This window comes from Sander lucioperca, chromosome 14 (genome assembly GCF_008315115.2).
Source record: "Sander lucioperca isolate FBNREF2018 chromosome 14, SLUC_FBN_1.2, whole genome shotgun sequence".
Classification (NCBI taxonomy): domain Eukaryota; kingdom Metazoa; phylum Chordata; class Actinopteri; order Perciformes; family Percidae; genus Sander; species Sander lucioperca.
This window is the reverse complement of record NC_050186.1, coordinates 3,247,167-3,262,193: the sequence shown is the minus strand read 5'-3', so window position 1 is coordinate 3,262,193 and position 15,027 is coordinate 3,247,167. Positions and strand designations below refer to the sequence as shown.

The 15,027-nt window shown below is 38.9% G+C and overlaps 1 protein-coding gene across 1 annotated transcript in view; it reads right to left on the bottom strand.

Annotated features, from left to right (window-relative positions):
* pcsk5a (proprotein convertase subtilisin/kexin type 5a) overlaps positions 1 to 15,027 on the bottom strand; it is a 35,204-nt gene that overhangs the window by 1,643 nt on the left and 18,534 nt on the right. Inside the window, exons 22-36 of the mRNA XM_031317623.2 lie at positions 10,005 to 10,141; positions 9,188 to 9,388; positions 8,960 to 9,028; positions 8,758 to 8,800; positions 8,371 to 8,516; positions 7,326 to 7,526; positions 5,613 to 5,696; positions 5,297 to 5,495; positions 4,600 to 4,814; positions 3,462 to 3,704; positions 2,507 to 2,743; positions 2,222 to 2,399; positions 1,351 to 1,568; positions 1,036 to 1,136; positions 382 to 604 (exon numbers count right to left, since the gene is read on the bottom strand). Of these exons, the coding sequence (XP_031173483.1) occupies positions 382 to 604; positions 1,036 to 1,136; positions 1,351 to 1,568; positions 2,222 to 2,399; positions 2,507 to 2,743; positions 3,462 to 3,704; positions 4,600 to 4,814; positions 5,297 to 5,495; positions 5,613 to 5,696; positions 7,326 to 7,526; positions 8,371 to 8,516; positions 8,758 to 8,800; positions 8,960 to 9,028; positions 9,188 to 9,388; positions 10,005 to 10,141 (2,495 nt within the window). The remainder of the gene's footprint in view (positions 1 to 381; positions 605 to 1,035; positions 1,137 to 1,350; positions 1,569 to 2,221; positions 2,400 to 2,506; positions 2,744 to 3,461; positions 3,705 to 4,599; positions 4,815 to 5,296; positions 5,496 to 5,612; positions 5,697 to 7,325; positions 7,527 to 8,370; positions 8,517 to 8,757; positions 8,801 to 8,959; positions 9,029 to 9,187; positions 9,389 to 10,004; positions 10,142 to 15,027) is intronic.

The window sequence follows — 15,027 nt, the reverse complement described above, 5'->3', positions numbered from 1 at the left end:
GTGCAGCAATTTACAAAGCATTTCTAATTATCTTTTGTCATAGTACCACCATAACCAATTTCATAAAAAAATGTTATTTGTCAGATTGATATAATTGTATGGAAATACTGAAACCGTCACTGGAAGTAGAATATTTTTGCCGGTTTGGGACTGTTGGTCAGACAAAACATGCAACTTAAAGATATCAGTGAGCTTTGGGAAATTATGATGGGCATTTTTAGCTGTTCTGACATTTTATAGACTAAGTGAGTACTGAGTAAGCAATCTGAATGTCAGTGTTGACAAAGTTTATCCAGAAAAAAAAAACCTGACACTTCAAACCCAGTCGCGCCTCTACATCCTCCATTTTCTTACAATAAGCAAGACCGACCTACAGCCTACCTCGAGTCTCGGTGCAGTTACAACAGTCCTGCTGCTGTGTTGTGGCAGCCGCCTCATCATCCTCCTCCTCCTCCTCCTCCTCCTCCTCATGGCGGCAACAGAGCAAACAGCGCCCTCCAGCTTCTAAGATGGCCTGAGTAGGACACTTGGTGCAGTTGGCTGGACCAGGCCCCCAACACGCCATACAGGAGCTGTCACAGCCTTCACAAATGTGGCCTGAACCCTGATAAGTGGCAAGAGAGAGGACTGAGACTGAAAAGACTACAGCATGCATTTTACATCACAACTACTGATTCATTACCTCCAAAGATATGCAGAACTTTCATTACTAAAAAGGACTGAACACAAGTTATGCATTGCCTCTCCGTTTAATCAATTAATATGCATCTACATGCCAAACACTTTTAGTCAGTTGCCTCACAGCACAAGCCAGGAGATTTATTTTGAACACTGTAATCATTTTCACTCTGCTGTTCTGAGATTTCCACTGGTGCAGTACTAAAAGAATTGTCTGACTTACATTATATGATACCTGGGGCCAAAACATTCACCATTATTTTGGTGAAGCAAGGTAAAGTTTTTTTTTTTTTTTTTTTTTTTTTAAATAAAGATGTTAATATTTGTCAAATAAAACCTAAAAAACAGTGTGGTTACCTTTATTACAGGATACAGGCCTATGTCACACATGGACTCACACATGCCATCTGAGTGCAGGTATCCAGGGTAGCATGATTCACAGGACTGGGAATCTCTTCCTGCAGATACATGACAACTTAAAGGGTAAGTCAGGGGATATTCTGGATTTTTCCTATTGTCAACAAAGCCTAAGAAAATATAAGAACCAACAATGAATTGATCCTATGAACAAGTATTATCTGTGTAGCCAAAGCCTAAGCAATGTAGTTTATTTTCAGTCAATCCCACATACACTGTCCTGCTGCTGGAAATATTAATATTGGACGCTTATACCTGAGCATGTCCTGCAGCTGGTGTGGCAGGGCTCACAGGTCCTGTGCACCGCGTCGTGGTAGTATCCCTGAGGGCACGAAGGGAGGCAACGCCCTTCTTTCCGCAAGTAGATAAGACCTAGAGCGCAGCTCAGGCAGCTGTCCTCCCCGCCCCCGATACACTCTCCGCAACTCGGGTCACACTTCTCACACACCCTTGAGCCCGTGTTTCCATAGTGACTGATCGGATAGATGGTGAGAAAAGTTATGATAGATAAGATTCAATTAAAAGGAGATGAGATTAGAGTTTTGTTTATCCTCAAAGGAAATTCCTTTCCACAGCCACTCAGTCACATACAGATAATACACAACTTTAACTACTCAGACATGACTGACCAAGACACCATGACAGGAACAAAGTCATAACAAAACACTTAAGTGAGACACAGGTTCTGCATTATAAATTCAAAGTGATATACGTTTGTTTGTTTTTTTGCTATATGCTGCATTGCTTCCATAAAGGTCTGAAAGTATGTAGGGTGGCCGAGGAATAAATAGGCTTTGTATCCCTTTTGTGTTTTCTCTTGTGTATTGCACATAACGCACATCAATTTAACGGCACATTAATTTAACTCTCTCAATCACCGCACCCCAAATAAAATCAAGTCTAATTAGCATTTTACGGGCCACATGAAGGGCTATTTAAATCTCAGGCTAAATGAGCTTCCATCTCTAAACTGCAGCCCTGTCCAGCTAACTGAAGAAAAGCAATGGTTTAGTGTCCACAATGACATTATGGGACTAGGCCGATCTTTTATTAATGACAACTCTGTGTGACCGCACTTAATGTGATGGATGAGCGATGCAGCTGGATGGTGAGCAGGTTAAACTACCTGTGCTGGCAGGTCTCCACACACTCTTTGCCCTCTCGAAATAGGTGGGTTTTACAGGCGAGACACTCGTGGCTGTGCTTTCCAACGCAGGACTGACAGGAAGGGTGGCATGGTTCACATTTCTGCCCCGACTCATCCTCATAGTAGCCTGTGGGGCATTTCTCCACACAGGTGCCATCTGTACCAACAAACACACATTATCATGAAGCTGTACAAACAAGTAACAGATGGTTGAAGAGCTTTTTAGCAGATTTCAAAGAATTCATGAGCAAAGACCAAACTCACTGAGCAGGAGATGTCTCTGGTTGCAGCTTAGGCACTGAGTTTTGCCAGGACCTGAACACCGGTGGCAGTATTTGTGACATGGATGGCATTTCCCGTCCTGGTCTGCGTACTGCTGAGGCGAGCAGTTGCTGCTCGATGACACACAATGGCTGTAGCCCTCTAGCCTCTGACCGTCTCTGCAGCTGGCGCAGGAGCCAGCGTGGGGCCCAAAGCAGGTTAGGCAAGATGCATCACATTCTGGAAATACATGTGAAAAAGTAACTCAGTCAAAGGATTCACACCTTTACTGAAGCACATTTTTATGCAGCAATACACTTTATCTGATCTGGTTTTCACCTATTGGGTTCTCAAAGAGTGATCTGTGAAAACAGCAGCCTGCAGACTTTTTTTTTTTTTTTAACTTTGGATAAAAAATAAACCTTAATACCTTAAACCTCACCGTCTGTCCATTGTGCAGTGCCTTACTGCTGGCAGCTAATGTATGTAGCAACAAAAGTGGGCATCGCCTACATTTTCCTAGGAGAAACTAACCATCCTCTGTGTTGTGGGATAACAAAAACCAGAGTGCCTCTTTCTCTAGGGAACTGTCTTTGACATCGCTGTTCTGTTTTCAAGTTTGACAGCTGCCTGTTGTCTGAAAAGCTTTGCTATTTTAGTCTGAGCTAAAGTCAGGAAACACACTCAGGCATAGTAGAGAATATAATTGAGAAAATGCATGAAGGACGCTCTACAGGACAGAAAATGTTTCAGGAGAAATGGAGAATCTCTGACTTTGTCATACCTAAAAAGGACAGGAGTACTGAATGTATAATACAAAATAAGTAAAGTAATATTAAAATAAATGGGTTTTGATCAGATGAGTGCATGTTTTTGCGTGTGCTCTATGCAACTCAGCATTTTAGTTACCAAAACTCTGAAACGGGCAGATAAACGTGCTGTATGTTTTCTGTTGTACCTTTACATTCTCCTGTTATAGAGTCTCTGTAGGTATGGGAGGGGCAGGCTTCCAGACATGCCCCATCGTGCAGAGTGGCCTCTGGGTCCATACAGACATCACAGTCATTGTTGTTCGGACCATCACACAAAGTGCAGTCAGGGTGGCATTGCAAACACTCCCTTTGCTCTTTGTCCTCAAAGAACCTCTCGGGACAGTCAAGCACACACAGGCCCTCGTGGAGAAAGTGATACTCCTCACAGCCTGCACAAAGAACAGCTTTTAGCACTGCATGGAAGAGCAATTTAGAACAACTCAGTAAATCTATACTAAGCAACCTAAAGTCTTGGAGAGGATTGCAAGAGGAAAAAAGTCATCTCTCTGTCAGGCATCGATTTCATTTGAGCAAAAAGTGACGAGACATGACTGAAAAATAGACTTGAGACAGATGAGTCAAATGGTGTGTGTAAACAGTACATGGAATAAAAAAACATACTGATATTCATCTAGACAGAATGCATTTAGTGGAGAACAAGACTGAGTTACAGCAAGATGTCAGTATGTTCAGATTAGCAATGCTAATGCTGGTGATGATTAGCAGGTATAATTATCATGTTTACCATCTTAGTTTAGCATGTTAGCATGCAAAGTAGAACTGAGGCTGATGGGAAAGTCATTAGTTTGCAGGCATTTGGTTGCCATCCAAGGTAGCAGACAAGTTTTGATAGGCCTACAAGAAAAGTTAAGGGATCACCAGTTATTAGAGTTATAATAATTGATCCTGTGTGGGACATGTCTGTACTAAATTTCATGACAATACTTACAGTAAAATAGCTGTGAGCTATTTCACTAAAAAACGAAAATGTCAACCTAATGGTGGTGCTAAAGGAAAAGTCAAAGGATTACAAAGCAATTATGATACACTGTCTGGGACCATGAATACATGCACAAAATGTCATGGCAATCCATCTGACAATGTTGAGATATTTTTGTTTGGATCAAAGTGGTGGACCATCAGGCACACTGACTGACAATAACCGCTTTCTGGTAATGATAACACCATCCAAAGTCGACTATAGTGAGGTTAAAGCACATTCTGGATTAGTCCGAACGAGTTGTAACAGCTGAATCTGTCCCTATTTGCATTGTGTTTCAGTACCTGTGCACTGCCCGAGCGGGTTGCACTCCTGGCAGGCTGAGGGGCAGTGTTGGCACTCCCTGTCCCGGACAGTGTGCGCTAGAGGACACTCTTCCACACACTGGTGCTTGTGTAGGAGGAGAGGTTCTTCACAGCCCAGGCAATGGGTGGCGTTCTTCCCACAGGACGCACAGCCCGCTGCACAGCTACGACACACCTGGCCGGCAGGATAACCCCTGACAGAAGCCAAGCAGACATCAGTAAACACACATGACCAGTACACTGGGCTCATTATGCATGTATACTTTTGCATTTGCATCCTTGTCCATATCAGTTTAACCATGCTGCATAATGGACATAAAATAGATCACTAACCAATGCACTACTTTCAAATTCCTACTTAAGACCATGGCAAGTATTAACACTATTGTTGTGTTAAGAGTCTCTTAATTGACACATTAACATCAAGTTGGATACGTCAAAACAATGGCCATGTTCTCCTGCCATTTTATTTTGGCTCTTCGGAGATCATGCCTCAAACACATGGCCTGTTGTTAACAAAAGATGAGATTTACCATGATTTTGCCAGCAGGGTTAATTCCCCCACAGTATTTCCCAAAAGAGAATAATCAATTTCCAGATGCTGGAGCACACTTGTGTCCCAGTGTGAATAAACATATACATTTATGTTTATATATTTGATAGGATTGACCTCTACCTGACACATTGTTGGACACACTGTCCAGCCTGCAGGAATAACTGAGCTTTACGAGTGCTCTGACAACGGGTGCAGTGCTGAGCATCCACACACTGCCAACAGCCTAGAGGGCAGACCTCACACACACCGCTTAGCCGACTTGCAAAGAAGCCTCCCGGGCACTTTGACACACATGTTTGCTGTGTGGTCAGAAACCGCCCTGTAGGAGGAAGAAAGAGTAAACCTCATCACTGCACTGCGAAATAGCTGGATATGCTGTGGTGTAACCAGATCTGAAAGTATTCAAACCAATAATCTATGCAAGTGACTGACAGACCTTTTGCACATGTTGTACACTGATTCTTCTCTTCTCCAGAGCAGGACTCACAGGATGTGTGGCAGTCTTCACACGCTCCGTCATCTGAAGGGGAAACAACACAGTGAACATGATAGAGCCACAGAGGGAAACCAATCCCTGATCCAGGACCACTATAGTACGAATCACTGTCTAGCTAACAGCTGGAGCTCGAACATTTTAGTCAGATAGTGGAAGGCCATCTGCTAGGGGAGTCAATCTTCACTGGTCTCACGATTCGATTACGATTATCCTGTCAACGATTGGAAATCACAATGCGTCACCTCAGTAATATTATTATATATAGCTACACATGGTTTGTCAACAAATTCAAGCAGTCAGATATATATGAACTCCCCTTTTTATTGTATCTGCTCTTTAAAAAGACACTTAATGTAGCAGAGTCTGAACAAAGCAGACAACAGAGATAAGGCAAAAACAAAAATCAGCAACCGGAAAATCAACAAGTAGCATCTGTAGGAAATAAATCGATTATTATCACGACGCATCGATTCAATGATTAATTTAACCCCCGTCCTATCTGCTTAGCGACTTGCAGTACGTATAGGTGGAAAACAACGGTTGCTGCAAGATATACAGTACTGTTAGTAGTCTAATTTATATAGGCTATCATTTGACATTTTGGAAATACATCTATCTGCTTTCATATCAAGAATGACATTAGAAGATTGACACCACTCTCATGTTGGTGTGCTCAATATGAAGCTAGAGCCAGCAGGCGGTAAGCTAGCTTAACATAACGACTGGAAGCAGGGGGAAACATCTAGACTGGCTCCGTCCAAAGTTTTTAAGTCTGCCTACCAAGACCTTTAAATTGTACTTATTAACACGTTATGTCTCATTTGTTCAATCCTTCAGAAAGCGTGTTTCCCAAAATGTCTTCCAATAACAGCGTTAAGAAAAAAAAACTAAGATAAGTTACTTAAACCCACTCTTAAATCAACAGGCAATTCCACAAAAGTCCAATTGCATCCTGCAACATTCTCACACCACTACTACGTATTAAAAGTTTAGATTAAATTTGTTTAGAATGGCTTTTAATACGTAGTAGTGGTGTGACAATTTCCCTCTCCTCCTGTTTCTATGTAACCTTTTCTGATTTTACTGTTTTCTATGTTTCATTCTTTTTATTGTATGATATGTTGTTTTATTCTTGGTTCCTGATGTAAAGCGCTTTGGGTACCTGCTGGTTGCTGTAAAGTGCTATATAAATACATGTTGATTGATTCCAAATGTTGTGTGAAGGGTTGAGGCTTTAATTTGTGGTTTTGTAGCTGCCATGATTAAAAGTTTAAGAATAACTTCACTTCTGTGTGTTCATTTTCAACCTTTGTATTGACCTATGTACTTTTCCCAGAGTTACTTTAGTTCCTATAATTAAAATGTCTTGCCTCGCACTAATTACCATATGTTGTTTTAAGGTCTGCCCAACTAATTCTTGGGGGGGAACTAAATGTTCAGCATATACAATCAATTATTTTAAAGTCTGTATCCGGCCGACGTTCAGTAGTTCTGCCTGTTTCCAGTACTTAAGTTGGTTCGGGGTTCAGGGACGGTGGCACACAGACCAATTACCCTCCAAGATTTCTTTTCTGCCCCTGTGAAAGTGTCGAAATCCCTGATTCATTATTAGCAGACAGTTGGATTAGTGGAATACATAAGTATAAGTCTCACCGCTGCGAAAGGTCTTAATGGGACAGACCTCATGGTCAGACACACACTCTCCGTTTTCCAGCATCTTTCCCTCCTCACACGACAGACAGTCATCGTCCTCCGGGCCGCCACATGTCTCACACGCTGAGTGACACTCCTCACAGTCATTGGTGTCTTCGTCGCCATAGAAACCATCAGGACACACTGAAACACAACTCCCCTCTGGGAAATGTTTTTTTTTTTCAATATACATTGTATGAAGCTTACAACTCACTATTTTAGGTACTTGTACTTTACTTAAAGGGGAACTCCCAATACCGATTCAAGTCTTTTTACAGATCCTGTGTCAAAATCAAGTTTTAGTACTTTTAATAGATCAGTTGATATCACGCTTACATGGTGCATGTTGTTAAAAAAAAATAAATAAAAAAAGGTGTGTAATCAAAACATCTCAAACTAACTTGGGTGGGTAGATTTAGGAACCACAGCCATTTTGCTGGTGGGTTAATCTTGACCTGGCTATAGTTACTAGTCATATTGAGAGATTAATACTTAAAAAATGAATGATCATCTCGTAAAATATGATGCATTAAATTAGTCAACATAAAGTAGTTAAAATGTGTTTGACCTGCTTACAAGCTTAAACATCAGTTCTCATAAAATATAGTAAACATGATAATATAACTGTGTGTAAGGGGCCTTTGGGCATGTTGATTATTTCAGAAAAAAATATTGTACTTTTTTACTCCACTACATTTATCTGACAGCTATAATTACTAGTAAATTTACATATTAAATGTTTACATACAAAACACTTTATTATCTCATGAAATATAATGCATTGTTTAAGATTAAACTACCCAACAGTATATACAATTAAAAACCAACTAGAAAAGTAAAATGCTACTTACACATTAATGCATCAAAACTTTCAATACAAGATTTTTACTTGTAATAGAGTATTTTTATATTGCAGTATTGATGTTTTCAGTAAAGGATCTGAATACTTCCTCCTCCAAGAAATGTAAATAATGCTTCATGCCTTGGCCAAGTGGGGCAGTTCTACCTGATAAAAAGAGGTCGGTCTCACACCAGTAGCACTCATGTTCATCACAGCTCACGCAGTTGTCATCACATGGAACGCAGGTCATCTCCTCTTCCACCACGCTGTATGTCTTAGCCGGGCAGTTTCTGTAGCAGCCATCCTGAAAACTGTTAACAAAAGCAGCAGTCTATACCTGTGACTGACACACGCACACACACACACACACACACACACACACACACACACACACACACACACACACACACACACACACACACACACACACACACACACACACACACACACCAAAAAGGGCTCTTTTCATTCTAGTGTAGCAGTAAACTGAAAGGCAGAGCGAGTGCAGAGAGGTGAGATCACACATGGCGACAGTGAGGCACACAGCCTTACTTGTAAAAGCCCTCAGTGCAGGAAAGGCAATGCCTGGGGTTATCTGTTGAAAGCAGACAAAAAAACTCAGCTCTCGTTTTAAACAGGAACTACCAGAAGAAACCCTTGAACGTGGTCGGCAACACACTGAACAGGAGAGCTCGGTCTCCTGTAGGCAACGTTCATTTAGGGGAAACTTTATGGCTACTGAGCCGTGACTTACACAAGACACACTTCCTGCAGCCCTCCTCACAGGCCATACACTCGTCGTAATCTGGATCCTCCACCTCCCCTGAGAAAAAAAGGAAAAGAGAGTGTGAAAGAAAGATATAGGGGAAGAAAAGAGGGTGAGAGAGCGAAGGGACAGGTGCGAGACTAAGCTTTTCAAGGTCCTCTTTGACACCGTGTAGCATGACAGATAAGAAAACCAGCTCATACAAAATGCTGTTACCTTCTCCACACTCCAGCTTAGCACACACTCCATCTGAGACGTAGTAGGAAGAGTTACAATTGAGGCAGTGGGTGGGGCTCGAGCAGAGCCGGCAGTGGTCCGAACAAGGCTCACAGCTCCTCTCCTCAGTGTGGTAGAAGGCCTCAGGACAGGCGTCCACACACAGGCCTTTATACAGGTAACGCTCCAGTCCAAACTTATCTGGAGGAAAACAATTATGGTTAAAAGAAGTATGATGTTGAACTTCCTGGTCATGCATTCGTTTGGTTTTCCATAGCCATTCCATTTGGATTTTAGTGTAACGTTGGTAAAATACATAGACTCGTTAAGTGCAGAGTATGTTATTCTATGGAGCAATGCACACAAATTAGCTTACCATTCACCTACATAAGTGTAGTTCTTAAATCTGCTCTCTTTATTTTACTCACTGTACTGCAAACAGGTCTCCAAGTCACAAAGCCACATTTTAGCACACAAATGTCTTCAAACAAAGAGGAATTTATTAATATAGTCCTGCTAGTTATTTTTACAGAAGGGTAAACTGTCTGTTCATTTGCATAATTAGGTAAAAATGCATTTTGATTTATATGTTTTAGGAGGATCTGCTTTGCGTGCATGTACCAAGTGATTTTGAGACCATTACAGTGACTGGAAAGTGAGAAAAACTGTACCATTTTCTGTTTCGCATGTTAGCAACAGATAAACATGATCAACAATATGTGGCATTATGGACAGCAGACTATGATATATTAATCAGTCAATTGTTTGTCACTCTCTCTCACACACAAACAGTGTGATTCATGTGTTCAGTCCTTACCAGTGTCACAGCTGGTACAGTTGGCCCGCCCTGCATCCACACAGGTGGCACAGGTGTGGTCACACAGGTGGCACTGGCCACCTGACTGGTACTTGCCCTTGGCACACTCCGCCACGCAGCGGCCTGCATCTAGAGCCCTGCAGCCGACAACAACAACAGAACCACTCTTTTCAGCTGCAACACCACAAAATCAACAGCTTTGAATTATGTCTATGCAAATGAGCTGAACTAATTTTTATCCCAGCATGTAACATATGGCAGAGTTACACAGATAAAGCTGAGTGTGTTGACACAGTGAGAAGAGAGGGAGGGGTGGGGATAGTCGCTTAAACTTGGAGGTAATGAGGGATTTTTTAGACACCAGCGCTGATCATTTGAAATTGTTGATAACCAATTGATCTGCTGATGAGCAATATATCAGCAACACTAATCTATTCCCAACATTCCATACAGTAAATTACTGTCTTTTGTCTTAGTATTTAAATTTTTTTCTGACAATATGTAGAATGCAACAGACTGTAAACGGCAAATAAAATGCCTTTTAAAAATTTGATCTAATCAATTAATCCGCAATTAATCTTAATTATTTTTTCAATTAATCAATAAATTGTTTAGTCTATGAAATGCCAAAAAAGTGAAAAAATGGCCATCGCAACTTCCCAGAGTCCAAGGTGACGTCTTCAAATGTCTTGCTTTGTTCATAAACCTAAATATATCAGTTTACAATGATGTATGACAAAGAAAAGCAGATTTCCTTTTATTATTTTTGCTTGAAAAATAACAAACTATCAATTATCATAATAGTTGCCAATTATTTTTCTTTAAATTGACTCATCAATAAAGTGCCTGATCATGTTAGCTCTACATCAGTTTTTTTAAATATTAAATTGCATGGTGGCTCAGTGGTTAGCACGGTTCCAACAAGCACTCTGGGCAAGGGTCTTTTTGTATGGAATTTGTGTAGTAATATGAATTTTTCACTCTTTTTGACATACTATACCATGGCTTTTTTCAACATACTATACTTTGAAGGTGGGAGAGAGAGGGAGAATGACATGCAGCAATGGGGCGACAAGGACTGAGCCTCTATACCTAGGGCGCACACTGAACATTTTTTAACACTTTTTTTCCTAAATACTATACTTTTTTCACTTTTTTTTCATATACTATGACTTTTTTCATCACTTTTATTGACATTCTATACTGACATACTACAAACTGACATTTTTTAATCACATTTTTATTGATTTACTATACTATGACTTTTTTTGACATACTATACTGACTTTTTTCGACATACTAAGCTATCTCATTTTTTGATCACTTCATTTGAAATACTCTATGACTTTTTTCGACATACTATTCTATGACTGTTTTAAACATATTCTATTTGGTTGCATGGCGGGTTGCATGGTGGGTCAGTGGTTAGCATGGTTACCCCAAGAACTATTAAGTAGGCAGTGCAGATGTTAACCCCTGGTTCAATCCTCAGTCAAAGCTGTTCCTTTTTGTGTGGAATTTGCATGTTCTTCCAGACTTTCTTTGACATACTATGCTATGACCTTTTTATCACTTTTTTCGACATACTATGCTATGACTTTTTCGACATACTATACCATGACCTTTTTCGAAATACTATGCTATGACTGTTTTCAACATATACTATTTGGCTGCATGGTGGCTGAGTGGTTAGCAAGGTTGCACCAAGAACTATTAAGTAGGCAGTGCACACATTGACCCCTGGTTTCATCCTCAGTCCAGGGTGTCTTTTTGTGTGGAATTTACATGTTCTTCCAGACTTTCTTTGACATACTATGTTATGACTTTTTTCAACATACTATGCTATGACTTTTTTCGAAATACTATGCTATGACTGTTTTCAACATATTCTATTTGTCTGCATGGCGGCTGAATGGTTAGCACAGTTGCACCAAGAACTATTAAGTAGGCAGTGCACACGTTGACCCCTGGTTCAATCCTCAGTCAAAGCTGTGCCTTTTTGTGTGGAATGTGCATGTTCTTCTAGACTTTCTTTGACATACTATGCTATGACATTTTTTATCACTTTTTTCGACATACTATTCTATGACTGTTTTCAACATATTCTATTTGGTTGCATGATGGCTGAGTAGTTAGCACAGTTACACCAAGAACTATTAAGTAGGCAGTGCAGATGTTGACCCCTGGTACGATCCTCAATCCAGGCTGTACCTTTTGTGTGGAATTTGCATGTTCTTCCAGACTTTCTTTCACATACTATGCTATGACTATCAGTTTTTTTCGACATATGCTATGACTGTTTTCAATGTCTTCTATTTAGCTGCATGGTAGCACGGTTCCAACAAGCACCACTAAGTAGGCAGTGCAGACATTGACCCCTGGTTTGATCCCCAGTCCAGGCTGGGCCTTTTTGTGTGGAATGTTCTTCCAGACTCTTTGAAATACTATACCATGACATTTTTCCACTTTTTTTTTTTTTTTTTTTACACATACATACTATGACTTTTTTCGACATAGTACACTGACTTTTTTCGACATACTATGACTTTTGACATACTCTGCTATGACATTTATCACTTTTTTCGATATACTATAACTTGTTTCTGCTTTTTCAACATACTATTACTTTTTTCCTCTTTTTTCAACATACTATACTATGACTTTTTTTCCGCTTTTTTTTCCGACAGTTTACTGTGACTTTTTCATAATTTTTTGACTTACTACACTATGACATTTTTCGACATACTATGACATTCGACATACTATACCATGACTTTTTTTGACATACTGTACTATGACATTTTTAGTTTTTTTATGACACTATACTATGACTGTTTGACATATTATGCTATGACTTTTTTTGACATTCTATGACTTTTTTCGGCATACTATACAATTACTTTTTTCATCACTGTTAGGAGTATTTACTAGTACTGTAGAGAACAGTTATCTTAAAAGAATGGCTGTTCTTGGGTAAAATCACATACACATAGTGATAGACACACATACAGAGCACTGACATTTGAGGGTGTGGAGGCAGTTAGACTGGGTTGAAATAGTTTGAATTCCTCCTAAAGTAACCTGACATCATCCTTGTAAACAAGTAAACAATACCCGGAGGGAAGGGAGAGCGGGAAATCTCTTTTCAGGTTGTTGTCCTCTACCATTGGCTGGATCGAGTGCCAAGAGACTGGGACCACGGCTGCCTCCCGCCTTAATATTAACCAATCACAATAGCCTGCACATTTTCATATATTGAGCTATGACTTTTGAACTGCATTCTTTTTGGGGCGAGAAGAGATAGAAAAACAGCAAAATCCACTGACTGTGGATTCTCAAACCAGAAAGATCCTTGTATACAAGTTTCTATTATTATTCCAGCTTTAATAAACCACCTTGAATGAGAGAAGTTGTTTGTCTTCTGTCCTAAGTGGACCGCGTCATCACTTTTTTTGACATACTATTCTATGACTTTTTTTGACATACTATACTTATTTCAACATACTATGCTATGACATTTTTATCACTTTTTTCCGATATACTATACTATGATTTTTTTCGACATACTATGACTTTTTTCAACATGGTATGCTATGACATTTTCAACATACTATACTATGGCTTTTTTTCAACATACCATGCTATGACATTTTTTAATCACTTTATTATTGATATAATGTACTAAAGACTTTGCTTTTTTTGACATACTCTAGCATGACTTTTTTTCATCACTTTTTTTGACAAACATACTATGACTTTTTTCCTTTTTTTTAAAACATACTATGACATTTTTTTATCACTTTTTTTTCCCGATATACTATACTATGACATTTTTTATATACTATGACTTTTTCTGCTTTTTCGACATACTATACTATGACTTTTTCCATCGTTTTTTTTTTCATACTATACGACTTTTTTTGACATACAATACTATGGCTTTTTTTCCCCGACATACTATGCTATGACATTTTTTATCACTTTTTTATTGATACTGTTCTATGACTTTCCGCTTTTTTCCACATACTATACTGTGACTTTTGACATACTATGAGTTTTTTCCGCTATTTTCGACATAATATACAATGACTTTTTTCGGCATAATATACTATGGCTTTTTAACTTTTTTCGACATACTATGACTTTTTTTGGACAAACATACTATGCTATGTCATTTTTTATCACTTTTTTTCGAAATACTACTATGACTTTTTCCGCTTTTTTGACATACTATGACATTTTTTTGACATACTATAATATGACTTTACCTTTTTATGACATACTATGACTTTTGGACAAACATACTATGACTTTTATCCGCTTTTTTCGACAAACTATACTATGAAATTTTTTATCACTTTTTTTGGAAATACTACTATGACTTTTTCCGCTTTTTTGACATAGTATGACTTTTTTCATAGTTTTTTTGGCATACTATACTATGACTTTTTCTACATACTCTAGCATGACTTTTTTCAACATACTATGACTTTTTCGAACTACTATGCTATGACATTTTTTATCACTTATTTTCGATATACTATGACTTTTTTCTACATACTCTAGCATGACTTTTTTGACATGCTATACTATGACTTTTTCGACATACTTTACTTATTTCGACATACTCTGCTATGATATTTTTAATCACATTTTTTGACATACTATACTATGACTTTTTTGAGATTTTATACTATGACTTTTTCACTTTTTCCTAGATACTATAACTTTTTTTCGATATACTATGACATTGTTTATCACATTTCTTCAATATATCATGAGTTTTTTCAATATACTATACTATGAATTTTTGCTGCTTTTTACGACATACTATACTAGGACTTTTTTCGAGATACTATGCTTGGACTTTATTCATCACTTATTTTACATACTATACCATGACCTTTTCCGCTTTTTTCGACATACTATGACTTTTTCGAAATACTATGGTATGACATTTTTTATCACTTTTTTCCGATATATATACTATGACTTTTTTCAACAAACTGACTCTTGTATGGTA